The sequence below is a fragment of the Trachemys scripta genome, chromosome 1, assembly GCF_013100865.1.
Source record: "Trachemys scripta elegans isolate TJP31775 chromosome 1, CAS_Tse_1.0, whole genome shotgun sequence".
Lineage (NCBI taxonomy): Eukaryota > Metazoa > Chordata > Testudines > Emydidae > Trachemys > Trachemys scripta.
The window spans coordinates 4,370,077-4,397,972 of record NC_048298.1 but is presented as its reverse complement, the minus strand read 5'-3'; the positions used below and the strand labels follow the sequence as shown (position 1 = coordinate 4,397,972).

At 54.4% G+C, this 27,896-nt stretch overlaps 1 protein-coding gene across 1 annotated transcript; it reads right to left on the bottom strand.

Moving 5' to 3' along the window:
* Window positions 1-424: 424 nt before the first annotated feature.
* On the bottom strand, window positions 425-27,048 carry TSPAN33 (tetraspanin 33). The gene is made up of 8 exons (XM_034763805.1): window positions 26,832-27,048; window positions 10,603-10,660; window positions 9,822-9,949; window positions 8,653-8,727; window positions 7,845-7,940; window positions 6,640-6,768; window positions 3,864-4,025; window positions 425-3,046 (listed from the first exon to the last, which is right to left on the bottom strand). The coding sequence occupies exons 1-8, from the start codon at window positions 26,937-26,939 to the stop codon at window positions 2,945-2,947; spliced, it is 858 nt and encodes a 285-aa protein (XP_034619696.1). The 5' UTR covers window positions 26,940-27,048; the 3' UTR covers window positions 425-2,944.
* Window positions 27,049-27,896: the final 848 nt, after the last annotated feature.

Sequence of the window (27,896 nt, the reverse complement as noted above, 5' to 3'; positions counted from 1 at the left end):
TAGGAAAGAAGAGATTCCCCAACACGCACAGCTCCAGGCTAGCAACCAATTCCCCTTCCCAGAGTACTGTTCAGTCAGGCCCGGGGGCACCTGAGCAGCTTCTACACCAGGCCCCTACACACGGGGGCAATACACACTTGGGACAAGCGCCACCCCACAAGCTTGATAGACAGTGGTTCTGTTATATGCACTGACCCAAGTAACGGAGCAGGTTCCTGTCAACTATGAAGACCTCGGATGTGCCTGCCCCAAAAAACAGAGCCCTCTACTCCTTGAACTGAAGGAGAATCTGCATGAGCAATATAGTGCTTATGACCCAGCTGAGCTGTGAGGATTCCATCCAGCAGAGGGCAGTAGTGTGTGCAAACGCAGGCACACATTTTATTTCAGGGGAGGTGCAGTACAGAGAAAACCAAACTATAACTTCAGTCAGAACCCGATTTGATTTTATTCTCCACACAAGCAAAGGGAACACATCACAGAGGAGTTAATTTCACAGATAAATACAGAACCCATGTGTTACTTACAAACATCCCAAAAGAGAGAAGTCTCTGCCGATCCCTCCCTTTGTACAGTGTTCAAAATATATATCTGTGCATGTTCCAAGAAGACTGTTACAGCCTCTCCATGCTAGGAGGAGAGGCTGCCTCGAAGGGGCAGGAGAGCACATGGGCAGATGTCCATCCACACAGGTAACACACAGATCATGTGGGGTCTCATCTTCCACCTTGGTGCAGCTGGTGGTGTTTGCAGGGTGCACGCTGACTGAGCGTTACTGGCAGAGGGGAAGGATGGTTATACCTTCCTCTGACTCACCTGGCACCAGCCCCTGGCCAAGATAAGCTACCCACAGGCATTAGGGCCGCAAGGGACTGTTACGGACATCTCATCTGACTTCCTGTAGAGCACAGGCCGGAGAATTCCACCAAGTGACGCCTGCATCAGGCCCATAACGTGTGGTTGAATTGGGGCGTCTTTTAGAAAGCCACCCCGCCTCGCTGCAAAAAGCCCACCTGATGGAGAAGCCGCCCCATCCCTGGGGAAGCTATTCCAATGGTCCATTACCAGCACCGGTAACAATTTGCACCATATTTCCAGTTTTAACTTTGCCAACTCCCGCTCTTGGGTCTTGTTCCACCTTTGCCTGCTAGATTAAGGAGCCCTCCAGTTTCAAATATCTTCTGCCTGTGCGGGTAACAAACTAGATGGATCAGCCACGGGCTCGGATGCAACGAACCCTACAGGGAGAGACCCTGTGCTGCTTTTCATTCATGTTCTCTCAGTCATACCCTGCCTGGTTCACCCACGCCAGGCTGATGACTGCAAACACCTGTTTCCCCGATCGCTTCCTGCCAGGCAGCCCCTCATCACTGCCTTACACGATGGGGTGGGCATCTCTCGCAAACAACGTTGGATAGGCATAGAGCGTTTGGATACAAAACTGTGTAACCTGTGCTAACAGTGCGACTTCGTCCCTTAGTGGTGACACCATGTACAAGGTTTAGGAGTGTTACTGGCTGAGCTAACAGACTTGGTCCTTTAGCTCAAACAGTAGCAGCCCACGTTTATCGAGCCAGAGATCGCAGGTTCAATCCCTGCCGACGGACCCACCCAGGAGCATTGTTATACATACAGCTTAGAGAGAGCTCAGCAAGAGAGTGGCTGCTCTGAGGGTTTAAAGATCCTCAAATTCGAGGCTTGGGGGAACTGAATTCAGTGTAGCCAGCCTGGTAGAAGCCGTTACATTAATGGCCCTGACAACTGGACTCTTCCGTGCCCAGAACGGGACACGCTACTCCACCGCTGTCTCTGCTCTACGCTTGAGGATCGGCCGCTTCGGCCACTTCCCACAGCCAAGCACCCGGGGCTGTGGGCACATCGGCCCGACCCGGGATAGCCAGCGCACCCTCCGATCTTTGGCCGTGTCCACTGAACTCGAGAGTCCAGAGCCAAGACCCATGCAGGCCTCCAGCTAGACTACAACTCCACAGACCAAGGGCTTCCCAGAGCTGCTGCCTGCCTCTCGGGAGGTTTCAAGAGCCCAAAACATCATCTCCGAAGGTGACCCAGCTGTGTGCTGTGGGGATACCAGCCCGCCAGGGAATGTGGCAAGTCTGCCCCAGCGCGGCTGTCATGTCAGCCTGGGCATGGCCTGGAGGCCCTAGTGGTGAAAGGCTTCATATCCCGTGTCCAAGACCCACTTCAGAGTCAGATGGTGCCCCCAGACTGGAGTCAGCGCCCAGGAGGGCTGGGCTCCAGATCCCATTCCCAGCCCCCCCCCCCCCCCAAGTCTGGTTTTTGGCAACTAGTTACATCCTCTAGCCCTCTCCCCTTAGCAGCCTCCTCCTGATACACTGAAGCCAGAGGAGCATCCGTAAAGATCAATGCAGGGTCGGGGTCTGATCATTCTCCCGTCTGGTGTCGCTCCCAGCTGGTCCAGGCCTGGGAGGGAGGAAGCTGGCTAGGCCCCCCTCCCCGTGCTCCAAGACCACACAGGAGGAAAGAAGCTTGTACCTGCATTATACCACCAACCCCCGCCCTCCCCCTTACCTCCCTTCCGTACCAGCCAGCCCAGCCCAGCTCCAATGCGCCAGCCTTCTAGGGGAAGACGCAGCTCTCAAGGCAACTCCCAGACAGGGCTGGGGCCGCTGGGAAATATTTTACTCTTTTCCCTCTTAAAAAAAAAAGCTGCCAAAAAAGGGACCAAGATGTCAGTTACTTGGGCGGGGATGCTACGGATGATGCCGGAGACGCAGCAGCCTCTCGCTGGCTGCCTGGGGACTATCCCGTGGTCCAGTCCCCTGCAGGGCAGGGCGAGCAATAGCAGGGGAAAATGCAGGTCTCTTCTTCCTCCTGGGGTGCGTGTCCCTCCCCAGGCCGTTCCCTGCCACGGGACGAGAGGCACTTCCCCAGCAAGGAAGCATTTGCTCTTCCGGAGGGGGTTTCAGTACCAAGGATCTGCTCGGTGCTGCTGATTGTAGAGCTGTAGCTTGATCTGGTCTTTGATCTGGTTGATGAGGATCTGGGAGAGCAGGATTCCCACCAGCTGCAAGGAGAGGAGAGCGCCACAGGCTGAACAGACCTGGGAGGGCTCAGGCACAGGCGTGCTCGCTGCTCCAACCGGGGACGGCCGGCATCCTCGCCGGCCAATCCGTGCGCTCCCCGCCTGCGGCTAAGCCAATTAGAAAGCTCTCGCCAAGGGACAAACACAGGGCTATTGACGAGAACATCCGTCGTTTATGTTGGGTGCTTGGGAGAGAGAGATGGCCCAGGCTGGAGCCGGTCAAGGGGTGAGCGGGCCAGGTGAGGGCTCCCTCCACGCCCAGTAACTCTGCCGATCCCGACCCACAGCCTGTTCCAGCCCCGGGCTCCCATACACAGCTCTGCCACGCTCCTCAGCCCAAGGCACCGGTGCAATCCAAGGCTTCCTCAGGACTCCCCCCGGTTACACGCACCAAGTCAAAACGTGGCCGGGGGGAGGGGGGGAGGGGGGGGGAAAAGAAACAGTCCTTCCCAGTCTGAAGGCTTCTAGCATCCCAGCCCCACCACTGATGCGAGGGGCGTGCATTCATGCGTGCGCACAAATGACAAGCTACCCCCCTCAGATCTAGGAGTGCCCAATACCCTGGCTTCAGATCCAAGGGGCCATTCCCTTTTCATCCAGATGACTGCCCCTGCTCCAGATAACCTGGCTCTCCTTATCCTGCAGGGGCGTGGGGGCTATGCGGAGTAGGCTGGGCCTGTCCCTTGCTCCCTTCCGCCAAAGCTAATGGGGGGCAGAAACTCCCCCCCCCCCAAAGTTTGAGTGCAAACACCAGCCCCTCTGGCCCCAGCAGAGCGCCCCCCAGGGAGGTGGGGGCTACCTGTGGAATGGCCAAGCCGAGCGCGATGCCCCCCAGCAGGAAGAGGTTGCTGTGGATCCAGTTCACCAGCTTGTCGATGCAGCCGTTGGTGTAGATGAACTCACTGGCCTCCAGGTAGTTCATGGCTTGCATCCCCTGGCCACACATGGTGTTGATGACAGCCTGCGGGGAAGCACCGGGGCAGGTGACAGCGAACCAGGGCGCCAGGGGAGGGATAGCCTGGTGCGGCCACGCCTCACACACCGCCACGGGCCGTGCAAGTCGCTCCGGCTCCCTCTCACGCCTGTGGGATTGGGGGGGAGGGGTTGGGCTTTCCCTAATGGCACGCGGGACAGGCCTGGTTTCCTTAGCCAACACGTCCTTGTTAACATCAGGTTTCCCTGTAAGCTCTCTCTCCCACAAGCCCAGCCCCCAGCCCTCCCCAGTTCCCCCATCGCTGGAGTGTCTGGGCTCCGCAGAATGCTCCAGTGCTGTCTCCTAGGGAAAGGGCAGAAGCTCCGTCGTTTGTGACTTTTCGGGAGATTAGGCTGCCGGGCATCACCTTGTCTGGCTGTGGGACGGGCGGACTAGAGGGGATCCCGTCCCTTAAGGACGAGGCAGCCAAGACGTGCCATGACGTACGGGAACCCACGTGAGCTGCTTTCCCATCCCGCGGCATGTCCGTGGGGGCATTTACCAACAAGCCATGCAAGTTTCACGGGACTCCTTTTCCACCCAGCATCTACAGCGAGGGTCTCCCCCTCGTAGGAGCTGCTGGGGCTGGGGGAGGGTATGCATCCCTTGCACAACCTCGGTCTCCCTGACCCACTCAGGTGGGTCCCTACCTTGCAGGTCCCAGCCTGCCTGTGACTGGCGAGAGCTTAGGAAACTCCAGAATCAGGCCCCTTGTTTGTCACCCAGGATCAGTGATCGGATCCCCCTTTTCCCTAGGTCTCAGAAACAATAACCATTCCCAGCCGCGATTGGAGCAGGGCAGCACCGGCCACCTGAACTGGTTCCCCCGGACACCCTGCCTCCAGAGGGAGAAGAATTATACAGGGCCTACACCGATTCCTACACTCTCCTCCTACCACGGCTTTGTCACTCAGCTGAGGGAGCTTCTTCCATACCCAGCCAGGCCATGGCATGGAGAGGGGTCTACAGCTACCCATGGCTACAGCCTGGTCAGCTGGAGCTGTAGGAGCCATGCGGCTACCAGCGCCCCCTAGTGGCATGAGGGTTTTGTCCAGCTGCAAAGGTCACTAAAGAGGAGCTGGCAGAGGGATCACACGGGGGACATGAATCATAGAATCGTAGGACTGGAAGGGACCTCGAGAGATCATCTAGTCCAGTCCCCTGCACTCAGGGCAGGGCTATGTAATAACCAGACCATCCCTGACAGGTGTTTGTCTAACCAGCTCTTAAACCTCCAATGATGGTTCCACAACCTCCCCAGGCAATTTATTCCAGTGTTTAACCATCCTGACAGTTAGGAACTTTTTCCTGATGTCCAACCTAAACCTCCCTTGCTGCAATTTAAAGCCCATTTCTTCTTGTTCTAGCCACAGAAGTTAAGGAGAACAATTTTTCCTCCCTCCTCCTTGTACCGACATTTTACGTACTTGAAAAACTGTTATATCAGTTTCTCAGGCTTCTCTTCTCCAGTTTAAACAAACCCAATTTTTTCAGTCTTCCCTTAGAGGTCATGTTTTCTAGACTTTTATTCATTTTTGTGGCTCTTCTCTGGACTTTCTCCAATTTGGCCACATCGTTCCTGAAATGTGGCGCCCAGAACTGGACACAATGCTCCAGCTGAGGTGGTATCAGTGCGGAGTAGAGCAAAAGAATTACTTCTCATGTCTTGCTTACAATACTTCTGCTAATACATCCCAGAATGAGGTTTGCTTTCTTTGCACCAGCGTTACACTGTTGACTCATATTTAGCTTGTGATCCACTATGACCCCAAGTACTCCTTCCTAGGCAGTCATTTCCCATTTTGTGTGTATACAACTGATGGTTCCTTCCTAAGTACTTTGCCCTTATTGAATTTCATCCTATTTACTTCAGACCATTTCTCCAGTTTGTGCAGATCATGGAGTTTTAATCTTATTCTCCAAAGCACTTGCAACCCCTCCCAGCTTGGTAGCGTCCGCAAACTCTGCAAGTGTACTCTCAATGCCATCATCTAAAGCATTGATGAAGATATTGAACAGAACCAGACCCAGAACCGATCCCTGCAGGACCCCACTTGTTATGCCCTTCCAGCATGACTATGAACCACGGATAACTACTCTCTGGGGACGATTTTCCAATCAGTTCTGCACCCACTTTATAGTAGCTCCATCTAAGTTGTATCTCCCTAGTTTGTTTATGAGCAGATCATGCGAGACAGTATCAAAAGCTTTACTAAAGTCAAGATATACCACATCTACCGCTCCCCGCCTATCCATAAGGCTTGTTACCCTGTCAAAGAAAGCTATCAGGTTGGTTTGAAATGATTTGTTCTTGACAAATCTATGCTGTTACTTATCACCTTATTATCTTCTAGATGTTTGCAAATTGATTGCTTAATTATTTACTCCATTATCTTTTGGGTACTGAAAGTAAGCTGATTGGTCTGTAATTCCCCAGGTTGTCCTCATTCCCCTTTTTAAGGATGGCAGAGGGCACATGGAGGAGTCGTCCAATGCTACTCAGCTACCCAGCTTCCTTGGCCCTGAGTGCAGGGCAGGCACCAGAATTTGAGGGTGGCAAGGAGAAGTCCAGTTCCCAGCAGAACAGTGCGGCTGCTCTTACCTGGTCAGCTGCATGCAGGCAGCAAGAATAAGGCACAGAACAGCGCTCCCTGCTGGGGTTGTCAGCAGTGCAGTTGAAATACATGTTTTGGGACCAGTCCTTGTAGGAGACACCCCCACAGCAACTGAACTGTAACGAGACAGCACAGGTCAAAGAGGGCCAGGGAAGGAGAAATTGGGCAGATCTCAAAAGGGCGTGTCTTTAAAGAGAGGCCAGGTCAATTTGAATGGGTTTTTAATGTTTTAGTAGGTCCTACGTAAATAACAGCTTAAAAACAGACGTAGCAGGGGAATGAAAGACTTAAATACATACATTACTCCCCATGGAGAAGAAACCATAAGAACCAGAGAGACTGTCAGTTTGGGTCAAATTTAAACTTGTTTGTAACGTGGCTTCATGCTTTGCCAGGGTGAGACCATGGGCGAAAGCAAAGGACAGGGAACTCTAAAGGAAACATGATTGTATTTCTCTAGCGCTAGCCACATCCCCTCCAGCCTCCATCCCCAATCCAACATTTCTATAGACAGCAATGGAAATGGGAGAACAGGGCTCTGGGGGACAAAGGGTCTCTGAGCAGAGGGGTGGGAGTATATTTAGACTCCAGATGTGCAACACCAGCTGCACGACCGTCCTGGGACCAAGCCTGTGGCAGGAGAACAAAGAAGCATGTGTGCGTACATGAGAGAGTTTGGCGGGTACTTGTGACTAGCACGATTGGACTCAAACTGGGAGGGGTGTGGTCTGCGATGGCACTGCCCTCCCGCCGGAAGATGGGGGCCCACAAAGAAGCAGAAGGATGTGGGACTAGTGGAATGGGGTCTGATGGACAACGAAAGAAAACCAGAGAACCGTGGACAGCTGCGCCCACTGCTTCAAGAAGGGATGAAGGGGAGCAGATCCTGGCCCTGCAGCCTCGGCGAGGAGAGACCGACCGTGTTACGTGCTTTGAAAGGGAACTCGGGTCAAGGCAGGAGAAATGATTTCAGGGATGTTTTAAAGAGAGGGGAACAGCGCGAGAGAGAGTTTGGAGGGCCCGGACTGTACCCCAGGCCTGGCTGAGGACCAGCCGTCCCTGCTACGGGGCGGGGAGACCCAGTCATCCCCATCACGGAGGAGGCCAGAGAGCTCGCCCAGGGCCAGTCACCCCATAGGAGGCAGGAAACCCGGCCGAGGGCCACGTGTGCTGGCTCTTTAACGGGACCCACCTCCTTCTGCCCATAGTCGATGAGGTTCTGCAGGTCCAGGTCGTCCCGGTAATGCACGACGGCGTTGTTGATGATCTCGCTCACCTTCCCACGTGCCTGGGGGAGGAACGCCGAGAGGTCACCAGGGAGATTTCCCTCCTACCTAGGTGCTTGCACGCCCCTCACCACTGCAGCATCCGAGCACCGCCTCCCCTACAATTTAACCTCACAGCTGCCTGACGGGCGGGCGTCACCCCCAGTTTCTAGATCACATGTGGAGCCAGGGACCTGAACCCAGGTTCCCTGCATCGCAGGCCAGTGGCCTCAGCCCAGCCCATCCATTCCTGCCCTCTCCACTTGTTTGGGGTGAGGCGGGGGACATACTGGAAACCAAAACACTGGCCACTGAAAGACAACGAGGTCAGGGACCAAACCCTGGGGCAGACCCACCCAGCCAGCTGCACTCTGGTGCCCACGCCCCAGCAGAAGGCTGATGCGTTTGGGTCGCCAAGTCTGCTGGGGAAGCCTTAGATCAAAACAAACTTTTTCATTTAAATAAGCTTTTAAAAAGAGAGAACAGTCTCTGTTCACCCCCAGACACCTCGCCGCCCATTTGCGGTTCGGCCTCTTTGGCCCTCCGTCCCCACGTAGAACCACCTTTCCCCAGAGAATCACAGCTTAGCGAGGGAAGAAATCTATTCTGTCCTCTCGGGCAGCTCCCTGCCAATCCAGGACTGGTCCTCCAGTTATGTTGGGGCATCCTTCTCCTCCCCCCCCAACCCACCACCTCAAAAGAACAATGCTCACCCCAGCTCTCTGGTGTATTTACCTTATCAGAGAAGACAAAGCCCAGCACTCCAGCTGCCAGCTGCAGCAGGAAGACTATGGTCAGGCAGATTGAGAACTGCAGGAGAGAGAAAACAGCCGTCAGCAAATTGCCACCGAAGAGGCAACAATGCACCATCTTTTATGAAGCCAGAGTTGCGCCACCATGACCCAAGCAGGGACGCTTGAAGCTGCAAGGTCACAGGGCAGCAGGACTCCAGGCCCGTCACATTATATCCCTGTAGTGCCTTTTTTACCGATTCCTATCTACTGACCACTTCACCCAGCACTGAAATGCAGCCACCTCTGGGGTGGAACAGAGCAGCTGCTTAACAATGCACAGAAGATTGGGACAGGAAGAGAGAAACAGTCACTTTTTGAAACTGCAAGGGACGTCAGAGAGGCAGAGTGGAGTTAAGGCCTCATCCTTGCAAAATATGCTCTGGGATCATCCCAAAGTGCTCAGAGCCTGGGTTTTACATCTCTTCTGAAAGACGGGACCCTTTGGGGTGGACCCTGCCAGGTTGCTGGTTCAGGGCTGAATCAGACAGAACTCACCTCCTATGGATTTGCCACACTGCTCTAAAGCATCGTCCATGTCTGTGCTAGCAAACAGATCCACCATTGAGAGCTGTACGTAACTACAGGAGGTCTGTACAGACTCCAGCGTCTGTTCTCCCCCGGCTATGCAAGCAACTCCTACGAACAACTGACGGGATGTGTGAAGGAATGAGAAACCCTCCGTCTCTTTAGCCGAGACACCCGGCTCAATGCCATTAAAGGCACTTTGGAAAGGGTCAGTTTCCCTGGGAGGCGCATGGCTAAGTATCTCCTGGGGTGCAGGAGTTCCCCAGCTCTGGCCACTAGAGGGAGCCACGAACTTTCCTGTCGTCAGCATGGCTGGGCACCAGCTGAGATTTCACACCAATGGGTGGGGGAAGGAAATGGGAGACAGAGCAGAGAGACCCTGGGTCCATCAGTCCTGACGGCTGCCCGAGGTGCCAGTCATTGAGGGGGGAACCCCAAGCCCACTCCTGGCGGTTTCTGCAGGCCCAGGTAGACAGCAGGGTCCCCATGAGGCTTCCCATCCCCTGTCCTGTCTATAACCCCCATACGACTGTCCCCTTCTCCCCCCGGCCCAGGCTGGGCTCCCGCAGCCTCCCATCCCCTCACCGTCTGCAGCAGGCAGATGTTCTCACGCAGGGAGCCGATGCAGCCGCAGAAGGTGATCAGGAACATCAGGATGCCGACCACGATGAGCAGGATGGCGGGATCCACCGCGAGGCAGGCCATGGCCGCCTCTGCCAGGCGGGAACAGAGGGGGTGGGGGAGAAGGGACGCGAGAGCGCAGAGCTGTTAGTCCAGCTGCACCACCCTGTCCGCTAAAGGAATCCAAAGGAGGCGGCTCTATGGGGTGGGGCTGAGGGAAGGCTCCTTTGGGGCCCCAGCCTCTCCCATTATCCCTGCTGCAACAGGCCCCTCCAGAGCCAGCCAGCCACTAGAGACGCCTTTCCCCAGACCTCTCCAGTGCTTCTGGCCCCGGGGTGAGAAGGAACAAGCCCAGATCAGGCTGCCGTAACTCCACGCGGCCCCGAGACCAGAGGTTTATCTGGCGATGGACAATGGCCCCAGATCTGAGCAGGCCTGTGACAAGCACGGGTGGAGGTGGGGACGCGTCCAAGCCCTGTTTCACTGGACAAGAGCAGCAGCTTCTCCCCTCTCACCCCAGACGATGTCTGCCACACGCAGGGGGCCGCGCTCTCCACACGGAGACCTCACCCCCCCCCTAGCTGCGTTCCAGTCTCAGACCCAGGGAAAGGCTCCGCTCTCCTCCTCAAACCCGTCTGCTTCCAGGGCAGCCAGTCTCCAGGGTCCTCCCCCACCTCCCACCAGAAGGAGAGATCCCAGAGCCCCAGCACGGACCTGGGGCAAGGGGAAGGCGCCAGTCGCTCACCTGCGTGCTTCATCAGCCTGGCGTAGATGCCCACGGCCACCATCACCATCGAGATCATCTGTGGAGGCAGGACGTGGAGATTCAGAGCCAGCCGCCTGCTCGGGCCTTCAACCCACACATGCAGTGTCCCTAAATGAGGAGAGGGCACTGGGGGCCTCCAGAGGGCTCAGGGGATCTGCAATAGGATAAGGACCCCTCCCCCCATAGGTACAAGATCAAATCCCTGTCAGCCCTGCCAAGGCTGAAAGTTACCACCATCCGAGGGGTGCTTGGGGCCTTGCTAAGTGTTAGAATATAGATTACAGGCTAGGGTGACCAGACAGCAAGTGTGAAAAATCGGGACAGGGGGTGGGGGTAATAGGATCCTATATAAGAAAAAGACCCAAAAATCGGGACTGTCCCTATAAAATTGGGACATCTGGTCACCCTATTACAGGCAGGTCAGTAAAGGTCTGTACTTTAAGAACTTAAGTGTATTTTTATCACTTAGCTAGTTACAGGGGTATACAAAGAATCAAAATCACAGTCTGCCTGCGTCTGGGCCTTCGCTCACTAGGAGAGGCTGAGGCCTGGTTCTTAGGCTAAGGCCTTCGGCTAAGCAGCAGGGGCAGTCATACGCTGGGAAGCGAATGGTCACATCCTCCCATCCCAAACCCGTCACACTGAAATAAAGTGCTATTGGGCTGTTAGGAAGACGATTCTGTCCTGACAGTGCCCATCCCCACCAGATAAAAATGGTTAAAGAAAACGTAGTTCGATAGCATCTTGTCTGGCAAGAAATCACTCATCAATGGTTGTGGTTGTGAAACCCTCATTTCTGTATTGTTTTATCTTTATGGCCCCCACTTTTCTACTGTTAATCTGTCTGGTTCTCTAATTGTTTCGTCTGCTGGATAATTAAGTTTGCTGGGTGTAAGTTAATTAGGGGAGTGGGATATGACTGGTTAGAGAATTGTGTTACCATATGTTGGGATTAGTTAGTTAAATTCCAGTAAAATGATAGGTTAAGGTCTATTTACTATTACTATATAAACTGGGGTCAAACAGGAAATGGAAGAACAGGAAACTGGGATCAGGCTTGCTGTGTGCGTGACAAGAACCGGGGGAGAGGGTGACAGGAAAACCCTCTAACACTAAGCAGTATGGATAGGGCCCATGGGCTCTCTACCCATAGCCGCTATTAGTCTGCTGGGTGTCCTTGAATGAGTCACTTTATGCCTCAGTTTCCCTTTGTCAGCAGGTACTGACCGAGCTTCGTAAAGCACCCATCAGCCACAGGGCTCAGAATGCCGAGTATCACGGTGCCCAGTCCCTAGGGGACAAGTATGCACAGAACACGCCCCCACGGCAGGCGGACGGCAAGGACTGGATGGGCCCTACAGAACACATGCCCCTCTCACCCCGACAGGGGATCCAAGCACCGGGGACATGTCATCCCCTTCTCTGCGGGCAGGGACTTCACTCTGCAGGGCCATCAGCCAGCTCCTTGCACCAACTCCGGATACCCACCCACCCACGGAATTAACGAATTTGCAGCCAATCCACGTGTGTGTGGGGGGGGGAAGGGAGGTGTGCCATATACTTTCCAGGTTCTCTCTCTCACACACACACACACTTTTTCCCCTCCTGCCCAGGGACGCCATGCCGGGCTGGCTGAATAAAGCAGCAGCATTTCAAGCAACGCTGCTTTCCCGCAGCTCTGTTTATCCTGGAACAGCCAACCGCCATAGCCAGGAGCTAGCCGGTCGGAGTGGAAGTGGATTCCTTCTGTTCCACAGGCAGGCGGCAGTTGTGATCCGCAGACCCTACAGCCCCCTTGCCTACTGCTCTGTAAAAGGCTTCCTGGTGCTTTGCACTGGCAGACGAGTATCAATGCCCAGGGGAAGAGGTTGTCCAATTCCTGCGTCTAACCAGGCTCCTAGCAAGGCAGTGGGTTGCCTTAGTGCTCCCTCACTAAATGCCACTGCAAAAGGAGGCTTAGAACCAAGGCTGGCCCCCTCCAGCCCCTGGGGGAGAAGCCTTGTTAAAACCGGTTACCCAGAGGCCTTCATTTATACAGCGCTGCCCAAACACTAGCCCGCTTTTTGTTGATGGAGGAAACGGAGGCTCAGAAGTGAAGCCGCTGGCCCGTGCCCGGGGCAGAGCTGCGAATAGAGCCCAGGGGTCCCTGCCCAGGGCTCAGTCCACCAGACTGCGCAGCCTCTGCTAGCCGCTTCCTTCACTTGGGCCTCGCAGGGTACGTCCACGCTGCCGTTAAAAACCCGTGGCCAGCGGGCTTGGGCTTGGGCTTGGGCTACGGGACTGTTTAGCCATTTGGGTTTGGTCCAGAGTCTGGGCTCTAGGACGCTGCAAGGTGGAAGGGTTGAGCCTCCACACAGCAACTCAACTGCCCCTTAGCCTGAATCAGCGGGCATGGGCCAGCCACGGGCATCTAATTGCAGGGTAAACCTACCCCGGCCGGCTGGAAGGTAACAGAGTCCCTCAAGGCTTCCCCTCAGGCTGGATTCTCCATATTGGTCTCATTACAGGAGGCACCAATGACAAGGCTGAGTTCCAGTGTCAACCACATACCCCGATTCCTTCTTTCCTAACCCTGAGGGACATCCTGACCAGACCAGGCCAGGGAGAGGACCCCCCCCAGGGAGAGGGGACCCCCCCCAGAGGGCATCACCACCTCTGCTGGCTACAGCTGAATCCCAAACACCCACTGGGATGAAACAGGATTGGATTTTAACAGCAGCATCTCGACGGACTTCTCTGTTCTGCAAAGGAAGGTTATCACCCTCGGAGACACCATCAAAGAAACTAACGAGGAGGGTTTCCGTCTAAAACACTCTGCAGCTCAAGGGCAAGGGAACAAGGGAGGCTGTTAAAACGAAGCCTGACTCCATACTTTAGCTGGTTTTCCTTCTTTTCTTGACCTTTCCTAAATACAATGGTTTGTACATGGTGCGTTTGCCATGGTGCTAAGCCGGCTGAGGGCTCTGCACAGCGAACCTTGTTTAACCCTGTTCAGTGGGTTAGGAGATCCCCTTTATTCCATCTAAATTAATACAACATCCCGCAAGAGCCTTTTGCACTGCTCCCAAGAGCCACGCGTCGCTGCAGGGCCTGCGCAGACCGTGGCCATCCTTTCCCGGAGCCTGTAGGGTGAAGGCAGACGGAGGCCAGCGAATTCAGGCAGTTTGAAGAGAACTCTCTCATGTTCGTGGCCCCTGCATCTCTGCCCCGATAAGACACACCGCTCACTGCTCCCCCGCAGCTCTGAACCAAGGGACTGGGAGCGGGATGGAGGCTTACAGGCAAGTCTATCAGGACCACAAAGGTTGGGGAAGGAGAGTCAAGCAGCTTACGCACATCCCTTCCTGCCCGTTCTCCCAGGCAGAAAGCAGCTTGGGGTCCCCGGAGGACAGGGCCACCCCTACGCAGGCAGGGAGGCCTCTCATCACGCAGAGCAGATGCAGGGGAAGCGGCACATCCCCTGCCTGGCTAATGGGTCTCATTCTGACTTGGAGGGCCCAGGTGCAGTCCAGTCTCCACTGCCCCCTAGTGGCTGAAAGTAGAGCGCAGCTGCCCCCTCTGTGCCCTGGCTTGGGTAAGGGGTGCAAGGAGAGCCCCGCGGCAGCTAACCGCCCGTTATAACCCCCACATGCGGCGCGCGCTAGCCAGGCTCACCGAGCTGAGACATGAGAGATGCCAGGTGCACGGAGCAGGAGGCACTTGTCCTTCACGCACCACAAAGCAAGGGACGGGAGACGCGCCTCGCCCTGCCCAGCCCTGACCGCCATGGGGAAGAGGGGAAGATAGACACCTGGCCACACCCTGCGGCAGCTCGGGCTTCCCACGAGGAACCTCAGCACCAGGGACCTCTCCCGATGGAAGGGAGGCGACGTGACGGCTGCTCAGCCTAAAGGAGCCCTGGGCACCAGCCTCAGAAACAGAGACTGCCACAAGATGGCCGACAGGGAGGCACCAACTCTTGGGAGGGGTTGGGCAGAGGGTCAGCTCTCTGCCTCCCTCACCCACAGCTAAAGCACCGGGGGCAGGAAAAGAGGAGAAATCTCCCAAGCTGTCCAGTCAGCCCCCCAACCTGAAGCAGCTCTCCCAGATAGCGTAGGGCCAGGCCGTGCCCTGCACAGTGACCCATTCCCCAGGCCATCCAGGGATGGGAGATCCACACGCCCACCACCCTGGCAGCAACCAGCCACTTAGACAGGCTAACGCCCACACTGGCATGGCACGCCCAGACGGGACGTTCTCCCTGACCCCACGGTGCCTGAGTCCATGGGCTGGGCGCCCACTGGGCCTTGCACAAAACGCCACCTTAGTCTGTACCTGGAGGGACAGAGGGAGATCGCAGCTACTGCGGCTTCCCCTTCTGCTGGGGAACTGCTCAGCACAAGGGGGGTGTTCGCTTCCCTCCAGAGATAGGAATCAGTCCATCCCCTTCCAGCACCTCCCCCCCCGCCCCCCCCAAAAAAACTCTGCGGGGCTTGGAAAAGTACCAGAGCCAGACACAGGACACATCACGCCTCCTCTGCCTCACCAGCCTGGACGCGGGAGGCTCCTGCTAGCCCAGGCAGGAGTTGAGCCCTCAGGGCAGAGAGGAGACCTGCACTGTAACAGCAGCAAATCGCTCGCTCACTCCTGAAGTCATGAGATTACCCCCTGCCCCACCTGCTCAAGCAGTGACCACCCATCCCTCTGGGGCTGGTCGCATCTCTGCCCCATCTACCCACCCACCCACAGCTGTGGCCTCTCCCCATCCTCCACTTACCTGGGCTCACTTCACCTGCACGGCTGGGGGGGCAGCAGCCCCTTCTTTCCTGCAGGAGGCGCTCGGCGGGTCACCAAACCAGCCCGAGTCCCTAGCAGAGGTCTCCTGGGGGCCGTAACAATCCGACCCAGCCCCGGCAGGGCGCAGAGCCAGTCTGCTGCCACAGCACAGCGACGGCTCCCTTGCCTTGTACCTGGGATGGGGAGCGGCAGGCTCAGAGCAGGCATCCCTGGTGCCTCGTTCAGCTGCTCCATACCAGCCCCAGACACACAGAGGGGAGTTCACTCTCTGGTGTATACTCTGCTGTTAGCATTTCACCAGAGGACGGGCTGGGCCCAAGGCCAGAGCTGCTCTCTGAGTCACTCAGACACACCTCCCAGCCGCCTGAACCGTGAGAAATAGCCGACCTAGGCGAGGCCCGAGTGCTCATTGACCATTGACCGGCCTTGTGCTGAAACCAGCCCCAACGCCAGGCAGCCCAGCTGAGCAGGCAGGAGCCAAGCACAGAGGCCCTGGGGCAGTTGCATGCGAGCGAGCGGGACAGCTTTCCTGGGAAGCTTAAGGTGGAGTTAGGAGGCTAACAGATTCTGGGGGTTTAGCGCCCCCTCACCCCAGGGGCGATGCTTTGCTGCTTCTTCGGAGTGCAACACGGAAGTAAAAATACAGCCTCCAGCATTTACATTTCAAACAGGACAGCCCCATGTTAAACATTAATCTAGGCATTTTAAACACCCTTTATTATCCGAGCACCATCCAAGCACTCAGCCCCGGACCAAGACGGACAGAGTCGCTGCCCAGAGGAGCGTAGACTCTAAAAAAATCCTGCCACCCCCCCAGCTCTGCCCCAGAGCCTCTGTGCAGCCACGGGTGCAACACAACCCCGCGCCTCCATTTCCCCTCCCACCCGTTATGTCCATTTAGCTTGCAAGCTCTTCTGCACGAAGGCTGTCTCCTACCATAACGGGGCCTCGAGCTTGGTTGGGGCCACTAGGCAATTAGGAAAATAATACACACACACACACACTTTTACAGAGTCTAAATTTTGGCTCAAGTCTGATCTGAAGTGCAGCTACAGGCGGGAGAGAAAAGGGACCTTTTTCACACAGCCTCTCTCAGCTGTATTGGTTCTCATACACGCATTTATCCCAGTCAGCCCTGCAGAACCCAGACAGCTAGAGGAGGAAATCTGTTCTGCCTCCTACCCCAGCAGGTTTTCCCCACTTGCACCCCTATGGCCTGTATGCCCAGAACACACACCGTTTAGATCAAGCTCTCTGCTCCTTTCAATTGCCACGCAAACCCCACCTGTTCAGTAAGGCGGCACCCCGGAGTCTGTGCTACACTAGAGAGATTTTTGCACAACTTTCTCAGCGTTGCTCCCACTGGTTCAGCTCCACCTGAATTAGCGTCATTCACACCTACTCAGTGCGGTGGTCTGCTCCCCTCTGCTGGTGGCTGGGCCATATATAGACATTGACGAGCTTGTTACAGCCTTAGCTTACAGACCTGGGGTCCCTTAGAAAGGCCCAGGCTTTTAGATCCAGAGGTCTTTGGTTCGAGCTCTGCTGCCAATGACCTACCCAGCAGCCGAATAGCTGGCCTGCCAGGACAGCAGCCAGAGGGCTGGCTTTGTACAGCACTAGGATGCAATGCAGAACGTTGGGCTATTAAATAGAAGTGAATAATCAAATCAATTGAAGCGTTCGCTAGGTTCAGACGGCAGGTTACTTGGGATCGTGTGCGAGGCAAAGAGAACGGCTGGGTTTTCACACACGACAGGGGAGGCAACGGGGGGAAAAAAGAATCAGTTGGAGACCAAGTGGAAGCAGTTTCCTGATAGAAAAAAAAAAAAATGCAGAGCCCCATGGTGCCACCTTTTCTTGATCATTAGAGCCCTTTACACAGACCCACAGATGCTGAGAGCTCCCCATGCCTCCAGACTGCCAGTCATTTCACACGCAAGTCACACTGTAGGCGGTGTCTGCGCCAGGCCATTCCCCTCCCGAAAAATCCCCTACTGCCTTCATCTGCATCCGCATCCACCGGCACCTCAGGAGCCTTCGGCAACTAACCCTGCACAGAGCAGGCCTGGGGCACATGGTGGTTAAAGGCCGTTCCACGCCTACCCGGCACCAGACGCCCCCCCGCAGCAGTGCAGATATCTGAACCCAGGTCAGAAGACATCCCAACTCCACTGGAGTGATGCAAAGTTACGCCTGGGACAAGTGACAACATTTTAATGTATGTAAATGACTCAGCCCCTCCCCCCCCCAGGCATTCACGCACTGAGTTCTGGAGAACTGCACACGGTGCCTACTTTAACGCTCCAATACAGACATGGCTGAGTGACGGATCACGGGCACCAAGCAAGCAGCAACTGGGACCGAGGGCTCAGCTACCCAGCCTGAACTTCAGATGCTTCTGCCAGCCTGCGGCGATGCCAGCACACCCTGGCACCCTTTATCGTCCATTCTCGCCGGCCACCTTCAGCCAAACCCGCTGACAAAGCAACACGGCTCAGAGCCACCGATGGCCCTTGCTGACTTCGGTGCAGAAACCCACGTATGTTTCCGGCCCCAGATGGGCCGACAGGCCACGAGAGGGATAAGCCACGAGACCCCAAGTGCTGGCCCAGGAATCATAGGGCAGATCACACCCAAGCGAGGGCCAGTGACGTGAATGGCGCTTGCAGCAGCAACTCGGAGGCACTGCACGAACTCTCCCATGGGAGACAAGCGAGGTGGGATGCGTAGGCAGCTTGTGACGCAGTCCCCGCCGCTTCCCCCGAAGGGTCAGCAGGGTCGGACGCCCAGGTGCAGTGCACACCCTAAAAGGCTCACCGCTCAGAAGCAGCGATGGCCCGGCTGCATCCTTGGAGCCCATGGAACGGGGCCCTACTCCCCTTGGGAGACCTCCAAAGGGGCACAGTCTGCCCCCCAAGGCACAGCGGCCCCAGGCTAGAGTCTCTCGGCCAGAGAAGAGTGGGCAGGAGAGAAACGCAAGAGCTGAAAAGGAAACAGGCCCACGCAGCTTGAGTTTAGAGCTGTCCCTGCTGGAGGGGCTGAAAGGAGCCTGTCCCTGTTTAAAGAGTGCGTGTGTATCGGCAGGCAGGGCCCTATACCCAACGGGATTGGACCCCTTCCTATGCTAGGAGCATCTCCAGGCCTAGCAGGGAGCTTGGAAGGGCCAGAACTGCAGGCAGGGTAAGGCCAGGACAGCATCCGAGCCGCAGCAGGAATTCCAGCTGCAGTTTCGTTTCATCCCGTGTGAACCAAGATTTTCTTTTTCTGGTGGCAATCTTTCTTCGTCCCATTCAGGCCAATTTTATCCCCCCTAGGCCGTCGCGTTTTGCACTACGTGCTCCCTGGCTCACTAGTGCCGACATGCTGCATGCCCGCCTCACGCTCAGAGCACGTCCGGGATACAATTCTCTCGGACCAAAGGAACCCCGGCACTGCCTGAGGACCCAGCACCTCTGTGGGGCACCCCTTCCCTCCCCCACCGCACCCGTGAACACCACAACCCAGGTGCAGGCTGCTGCAACTGCCGGGGAATATCAGGAGGCCCCGACACAGAGGGCGTTTATAAGCCAGAGAGAAGCCGAAAACACAAGGAACTAATCTGGAGGTGGTGGAGGGGGCGAGGCGGGCAAACAAGCACGCCGGGGCTTTTCAAAAGGCAGCCAGAGCGATGCAGCCACATAATGGCTCTCAGAAGAGGAAAGAGATCTGTGCTGGGGGAGAGACATCAACAGCAGCCTTCGCACAGCAGGAGAAAGAGAACATTGTGGCGTGAGCGCTCGGGGCAGGCCACGCTTTCGATTTTAAAGCGACACAGCCTAAATCCGAGTCATTTCACAGTGTGTCCTTCCCTTGGTTAGATTATTAAAACATTTTAGCAAAGCCTGATGCCACAAGTACTCCTCGGTCTTTTTGCAAACAATAAGGGGCTTAAGGGATATATAGACACCATATGCTGGTCTTCTGCAGGGACGGAAATTCACTCAGCATTTTTTGGTAAAATCCTTTACAAGATTTTAACGTGCTGGGCATTATGCTACTGACAGCCCCCTTCACCATCTCCCCCCAAAAACCACCGTTCGATTTTCTAAAGCATCTCCTTAGCACAGTGGTTCTCAAACTGGGGTCCATGGGCCCCTGGGAGTCCATGAGGGTACACCCAGGGGTCTGCGAGTCATATTCGGCTCCAGGGGGGCCATGAGCCACGTCCGAGGCCGCCGGCCCCACTGATCAACTCCTTCCCCTCCCTCCCAGTGCCTCCTGCATGCCACAGAACAGCTGTTCAGGGGTGTGCAGGAGGTGCTGGGAGGGAGTGGCAGGAGCGGGGATGGGGCGTGCTTGGGGGAGGGGGCGGGAAGAGGAGGGTCAGGGGTGGAGCGGGTGCAGGAAGAGGTGGAGTGGAGGAGGGGCCTTGGGAGAAGGGGCAGGATCTGGAGCCGAGTGGGGGTTCAGCACCCCCAGGGAAAATTAGAAGTCAGGTTGGGGGTCCACGAAAAATTTTATATCGAAATGGGGGTCCTCAGGTTGGTAAAGTTGGAGAACCGCTGCCTTAGTGGATTTGTTTTCTTTTCCACTGTTTTGAACACACTGAAATTACAGGGGTTACAAAGGTGTCTTCCATGGAGGTAGTAATGCAAGTTACACACGCAGCCTTTTGCCGGTGCTTAAAGTCGCCCCAAAAGAGTGGGGGACCTGTCATTATCTGGGAGCAGCAGTGGCTTCGGGAAAGCCAGTGCTGAACGTGGGCACTTCAGCAACACGGCTCTATTTGTAATTATTTTTAGGGGACAGGCATGTCCCGCTGCCCCCCATCTGCAATCAGGAGAGCCGTGGTACTGTCAGCTGACCTGGGGTTTACAATTTTAAAAAGCCACCCTCTGATAGTGTGTCATGGGGAAGTTTATCTAAAGAAAAATAAGTCAGTGGGCGAGATTTTCAAGCGAGCTAGTGATTGTGGAAGATTGGGAAGTTTAAGACACCTGAGGACACGTCTGTCACCTCAGCCCCACTTGCGTTAACACACTAAAAAATAGCTGTGTGGAGCCACTGAGCTCAGCCTAAGGGCTCAGGCGTCTCTGCTGGAGCTCCAACATCCACACGGCTATTTCGAACCCCAGAACGCAAGCCTGTTTAGTTGGGCCAGGAAGCTCGCTGCCAGCTGCAGCGTCAACATCCTTTTACAGGGTCGGATTTTCAGAGGGAAGTGCTCAGAAAAAATCAAGTCCCTTTAAGAAGTTAGGAGTTGGACGTGCAAACACAGACATCAAGGACACCCAGGCAAACATTTTCGAAAGTGACTTGTATGATTTTGCTCCTCTTCCCTGCCCCGCTCCCCATCCTAATCTATGGATGTTAATGGCTGGTAAAGGGAGCAGGGAAGTGACACACAAAAACCAACCCCCACAGGCTAGACATGCCTTAACACCCCCTCAGACAACGCGTGTGTATGTTAAGTATCGGGGGTAGCCGTGTTAGTCTGTATCTACAAAAACAACAAGGAGTCTGGTGGCACCTTAAAGACTAACAGATTTATTTGGGCATAAGCTTTCGTGAGTAAAAACCTCACTTCTTTGGACGCGTGTGTATGTTGCCTGCCTATTTCTGCAAGTCTGTTTTGTCTAGTCAAGCTCGTAAGCTCATGGGGGCAGGCACGGTGTCTTCCTAGGTGTCTGTACAGCGCCAAGGACTCTGACGTGCTAACACACTGGAAAAATACAATCCCAAGGCAGACATCTAGGAACGCGGGAAACAATAGACAATTAAACATTCAGAGCATTTGGTGAGAAAGTTTTGTTAACTGCAATATACAAAATACAGCCACTCTGTAGAGTTCGGGTGGGTTCGTTCTTTTACGCGAAGCCCCAGCCTCTGGATGAAATAATTTCACACACTTCTCGGTCTCCCGCCCGCCCACACGGGGATGCATGGACCACAGAGTATGTCTACACTGCAAAGAAAAACCCCCACGGCGACTCAGACCCTGGGTCAACTGACTCAGGTTTGCAGGGCTAAAAAAGCAGAGTAGAGATTCGGGCTCAGGCGGGAGCCCGGGATCCGAGACCCTCTACCCTCGCAGGGTTTCTTGGCCCAGGCTCCAGCGCAAGCCCCACCTTCTACATTGCCGTTTTAGCCCTGAAGCCTGAGCCCTGTGAGGCCAAGTCAGGTGACCCGGCTCTGAGCTTCGCTTCCACTGATCTTTTACGGCACTGCAGACAGACCCATCGTGACCTGCTCAGAAAGCAATGACCAGAGGCAGGTCACAAAAGCTGAAGTCCATAGGAGCTGGGGACACCGTCTGGGAATCAGTCCCTAACTTCCCCCTTACTGCTGTAACTCGGCGCTAGGCCGGGGTCAATCCTTCGCATGCAATTCTCTCGCCTGGGTTTGCTCTTCCAAGCACCGAAATCTGCAAGGCAGATGGTGACTCCGATTAGCTACATCAGGAATGGTAACATACAAAAGCCACTAGGTGAACACTTCAACCTCCCTGGACATTCTAGACCAGATTTTAAAGTAACTGTTCTTGAACAAAAAAAACTTCAGAAACAGACTTCAAAGAGAAACAGCAGAACTAAAATTCATTTGCAAATTTAACACCATCAATTTGGGCTTGAATAGGGACTGGGAGTGGCTGGCTCATTACAAAAGCAGCTTCGTCTCTCCTGGAACTGACACCTCCTCATGTATTATTGGGAGTGGACTACATCCACCCTGATCGAATGGGTCCTGTCAACACTGGTTCTCCACTTGCGAAGTAACTCCCTGCTCTCCATGGGTCAGTATATAATGCCTGCATCTGTAACTTTCACTCCATGCATCTGAAGTGGGTTTTTTTACCCACGAAAGCTTATGCCCAAATAAATCTGTTAGTCTTTAAGGTGCCACCGGACTCTGTGTTAGTCTGTATCCACAAAACCAACAAGGCTACCCCCGATACTCTGCTGAGTAATTATGGTGCGCGCAAGCAGCACCGGAAGCCCTGACCTGGCTGGCTCAGCCTGGCAGGTCTCTGCTTAGACATACGCTGACAGCATTTCTTTTGGGGTGGGGGTTATAAAGTAGGGGGGCCATTCCCCCCCCCCGCTTTGGTTTTTGCCATCCCTGAATCACACGTTTTCCATCCCCACCGGCCAACGGCCCCCGAATTCCCATCATTCTCTTGGGGTACACGGCGAGGACAGACTCCATGGGGTTGCATAAATTCGGAAGGCCGGTGGCGAGGTTGCAATGCTCATCCTGGCCCATGGGCCCACTCCGCACCACTCCAGTCCCTGGCATTTCTGCAGCATTACAAGACGGCAGACGGGGGGTGGAGGAGAGGGAGACACTCCTGCACACACACTTGGAATTTGTTTGTACTTTTGACCAGGAATTGCTGTGCCCATCTACAGCAGCAGTGCCAGCTAACCAAGGGGCAGGGCTGGTGGGCTCTGAAAGGAGCCCCCCCTGAGCCCAAGGCTGTTCTGAGGAACACTGGTTCCTCTTTGCAAAGGGGAAGTACAACCAAGTTGCTGACTCCTTCCTCCCACTGCAATACTGAGCCTGGTCATTTTGCCGCCACCATCCCTGTCTCTAGATCAGAGTGCGATCAAGCCGGAGAGAAGCGTCAGGGTGAAAGCCCACCAGACCAGACGAAGGACAAAGAAATAAGCACCGCACAGGGATGTGTCTTATAACAAGAAGAGGCAAGAAACTGCCCAGAGCTTGTCGTCCTCCTCCATGCACTCTTCTCTCGGGCGGCAGGCTCGGTTCCCTCTGGCCCCGATCACGCCAAAGCTGCACCCACAAGGGTGACAGATGTCCCCTTGGCTAGGAGCCAATACAGCTGGGGCTGGAGCCTCTATCAGAGGGAGCCTCATTTGACCTCGCTGCACCTTCTGGCAGAAGAACTCTGTGTTCTTTGCAAGGGACAATTAGTTAATCCTCAACTCCTCAGAGTTAAATCCCCGTTTTACAGGCAGGGAAAGTGACCTACTGTGGCCTGCACCAGGTGTATTTAGAGCTACACTTAAGTTTTGCTGGAATAGCTGTGTTGGTTCGGAGTGTGAACAAAAATAATATACACACCTCTACAGAATACAGTCATGCTGGCAAAACCCCAGTGTAGATGCAGTTATATTGGGGGGTGTCAGCCCTTTTGCTGGTATACCAGCAAACCCCTTCTTGTGTAGCAAGGCCTGGGAGACCAGTAGCAAAGCCAGGACTATCACCCAACTCACCGGTCCCCAGCTCTGACCATCAGACAGCGATGTAGATGCTCACTGAAGAGGGGGCCAATACAAACATATCAAGGCAAGAAAGCTAGAAGCAGAGGATTCTGCTAGACTGGAAGTACAGGGGGCTTTGGGGCAGTTCCTGGCAAGCTACAAGTGACAACCCTGTGAGGTCTTGCTTCCCAGTCAGAGGGCCATTCTAAGGATCTCAGCTATTAAAGAAAACACCATTGGCCAAGGGAGGGTTCGAAGTGCGTCAGGAGAGATAAATGGGTGACCCAGGAGGTATTTCCAGCTGTACCTTTATTCTATGCTAGAAGTCAGTCAATTTCACTTTTACACTGAGCTGGCCCAAGTCCATTCAGAGGCATGAAATCATCTTGTGAAACTACCAGATGCTTCCTCTTCTTCTTGGGATTTTACAGGGAGAGAACACCATAGTGTTCAGAGGGAACAGGCACTGCACCCGGACTGCAGAGGGCAGTGCAGCATGAAGACAGCCAGAGAAAGCCAGCCACCAATGGATTTGGGAGGCCACTGGGAAAGGAGATGGGATCTCAGCCCCATTTCCAGGGGGCAGGCGGCCACCCCACAAAAAGTCACCTTCCTAACCAACATTCTCAGCAGAGGTGACAAGGAACGAACGTGCCATGGAGACTAAACCACTTTTACTCCAAGGTGGCCATGGACATGGTTGGAAAACATGAGCAGGAGGCTGTGGGAAGGCTGCCATGGTCCACGCAGTCCCTGTTCGGCAGCTAGGCAAACCCTTTTCACTAGCACCACAGTACATGCACGCGCATTACTAGTACAAGACCCCCACTGGCATGCGGCTCAAAGGAGTTCCTCTGAAGCCCCCGCCAGTTTACAGGAATTCTTTTATCTCCAAGTCTTCTCTACACAACGCTACCTGTGGAGATTGAAAACCTGATGTTCAGTTCAGGGAACAAAGACTCGCCAGTTAAGAGGAAGGACAGTGCTAGAGACAAACCACCAACCGCCCCCCACATATGCTGGGCACAGCTGTAACGTTCATAAGTTCATTGGGGAAGGCACATCTGACCAGGGAACTGTTTACAGGGCTGACCAGATAGAAAGATCTGCTCTGATTTGTCCTCTGGCCTGCGTCTATCCCTTCTCAGACACCGTGGTCCCCAAGCAAAGATATTCTGACTATGGCAACTCCAGTAAGTTCTGAACACTTGTCTGAACTACACGAACCTGGGAAAAAGAGCAAAGCAACTGAACTGCAAAGGATATTCTACATGGCAACAAATTCACTCAGCAGCACTCGAAACAACCAGCCAACCTGACGGTGCCTACAGGGTCAATCTGGGCATACAGTCCTCATGTGTAGTCATTCTGAGCTCTAAAAGCACCTTCTTTTTACCCCAAGACATTACTCCAGTTAGTACAGTGAAGTGAAGTACTACGAATATTAAACAGGCAACATCAGCTGGAAAGACAGTCGATTTAAAAATATTCAAAGTAGTGTCCCCAATGTTGCAGCATAGCAATCACCTTTTCCTTTAAAAATAAAGAATCTCTCGGTCTCTGGCCTGTCGGTCCCAAGAAAACCCACACAAAGCAAAGGTGGAAACTGACTGTATAAGACAGGAACAAAGCTGCAAAGTGGGTTTAAAAAACCCCAGAGGGATGTGTGATTTTTAAAGTCAATGTCCCTGTAAATTCTACAGGCTTTGAAGGGCAAGAACCACCAGGTTTTTCTTAACTCCCTTAATTAAGAGGGTCTTTTTTGAAGAAAAGGAAAAGAAAAAAGAAAAAGAAACCAGACAAGTATATGAGATATGGGAAGAAGTCACCCAATAGCTGACTGGCTACCCCATTCCACAGTCTCAAATAATGCAGCACCACATAGGTCCCTGTGTAATAGAAATGCATAGAGCAACGAACACCAACAGAGACAAAAGGTGTCCACATTTATGTTTAGCTGGTTATTCAAAGGGACAGCATATCCTGACATGACACCACTGCTGATAGTGGCTGAAGGTCCATGAAGCACAGTTCTTTCCAACTACTCATAGCATGTGAGACACGTCCTTTGCATGTCTCCCCACCGCTTTTGACCGATTTCACACAATAATCAAAGTCTAAGTCTAAACAACCACCAAAAATACAAATAGGCCCCTTTAAGTGTAGCGTTATCTGCTGTTCCCCAATTCTCAGCCAAGTTCATACCAGGTTAGAGTTGCTTTCTTTATAACTGTATCCAGGCTGAACGAACTGATGTGATCACTATTCAGTGACCTTTTAGATATTATTCTAAGCACCACTCCCTTCTTAAAGGGATACATCTCACAATGTAGGTTAGAGACAACCTTTACCATACATGCACCTGTGTTGGAGCGAGTGGGGGAGACGGACAGTTTTACGAAACCTACTGAGCCTAGAAATGCATTTTGTTTCTAGAACAGGAGTACTTGTGGTACCTTTTGTTTCTGGTTTCCTGGATTTTAACATTTGAACACAACAGCTTTATGCCGGGGTGCAAAAGGCCAGCCATGAAGAGCACTGGCAAAAGTGAAGCCAGTCCCCTTTCAGGTGCAGGTGAAGTAAATGAGAATTTTCCCCTTCTTTCAGTTTTCCTTTCAGAAGCCCAGGGAAAGTTTCTTACATGTACAATTTTGGTCTGGACAGCATCTCGGCTACTGGTTTTGTTCAGAATAAAAATATCAACCACCCCCAGCCAAAATTAATGAGCAGGCAAAGAGAGAGGGGGGAGAAAGAGGAAAAAAACAGAGTGCTTCCTCCAGTACCTGGATAAAAAGAAACTGACCGTGCTCCTTAAAGAGAGGTGAGCCCTGCGCAGAGCTGGGATGAAGAGAACATTAACTGGGTTGGATTTTATGGGGTTATTTTTCTCTGCCCATGGAATGTCTCATCGCCCTCCCCTCCAGATCCCCCCACAACTCTGCCCTGAGGGATCATCCCTGCCAGGCCCCCCAGGCATGGCAGTACCCTGGGAGCCCCATGCCCTGCCGGACCCCCATTGCTCCAGACAGGGGAATCACCCCCCAACACGCACCATGCCCCCCACACTCTGCCAAGGGGCGGGACTGGCTGCCCCTGTGCCCCCCAGCTGCCCGCTCCCTTCCCCTCTGCCCCCCAGCTGCCCAACCCCAAGTGCCCTCCAGCTGCCCACCCCCTGCCCCAGGTGCCCCCCCCAGCTGCCCAGCTCCAGTTCTCGACCCCACGCACCCAGAAGAGCAGGTTGAAGAAGAAGAGCAGGTACTTCACCAGCGGGCTCACGAAGGAGAAATCCTCCCCGTGGGGGCCCGCAGGGGGCCCCGGCAGCCGCCTGGGCATGGCCCCGGGCGCGCCCCGCCCGCTCACTCACTACCGGCCCATGGGAGCCGGGGCCGCCCTGGCCAGCCGCAGCCACCGATCGATCCCGAATGCCAGCACCAGCTGGCAGACCCCAGCCTTGTCCCGCCCACTTCGCCCGCCCATTGGCCCGGCTGACCCCGTCGCCTGCCTCCCTATTGGTCGCTCTCTCCCCGTCACTCCACTCCCGCCGCGGCCCCTCCCTGCTCAGAACGCTCTGTATCAATCACGTCTGGCAACACCTGTGAGACGAGCCGCGTCCTGCCCCTGACCCGTGGGGTGGGGCAGGTCTTAAAGGGGCAGCGTCTGCCTCCCGGGTGCGGAAGGGCAGGGGAAGGGCATGGACTCAGAAGGGTGGGGGAGGGGAGGGGAGGGGAAAGTTCTTAAAGAAGCAACATGTCCCAGCTCTGCAGGCCCAGGAGAAGGGGTGCCCGTGCCAGACCAGCTCAGCTGGAAAAGGGGAACCCCACTGGAGTCTATGGATCCCCTTTGTCCAGAACTCTGCCTATCTGCACTGGGATCTCGGGGTACCTGCCACTGTGCAAGATGTGACTGCAATACCCACAAAGGAGCATGCTCACGCTCGCTGCCAGGGTGTCTGCTGCTGGACAGCAGTGGTTCTCAACCTTCCCAGGCTACTGTCCCCCTTTCAGGAGTCTGATTGTGTACCCCAAGTTTCACCTCACTTAAAAACGACTTGCTTACAAAATCAGACATAAAATACAAAAGTGTCACAGCACACCCTTGCTGAAAACGTGCTGACTTTCTCATTTTTACCATATAATTGTAAAACAGGGTGGATTAAAATCAATGATTAAAAAAAAATCGGATTTTTTTATTTAAATCGGATTTTTTGATAAAATGCTTTTTAAGGAAAAAACCTAGCTAAAGATAGTTTTAATTAAGATACATTATAGCTCAAAGATCTCTCATCATGGA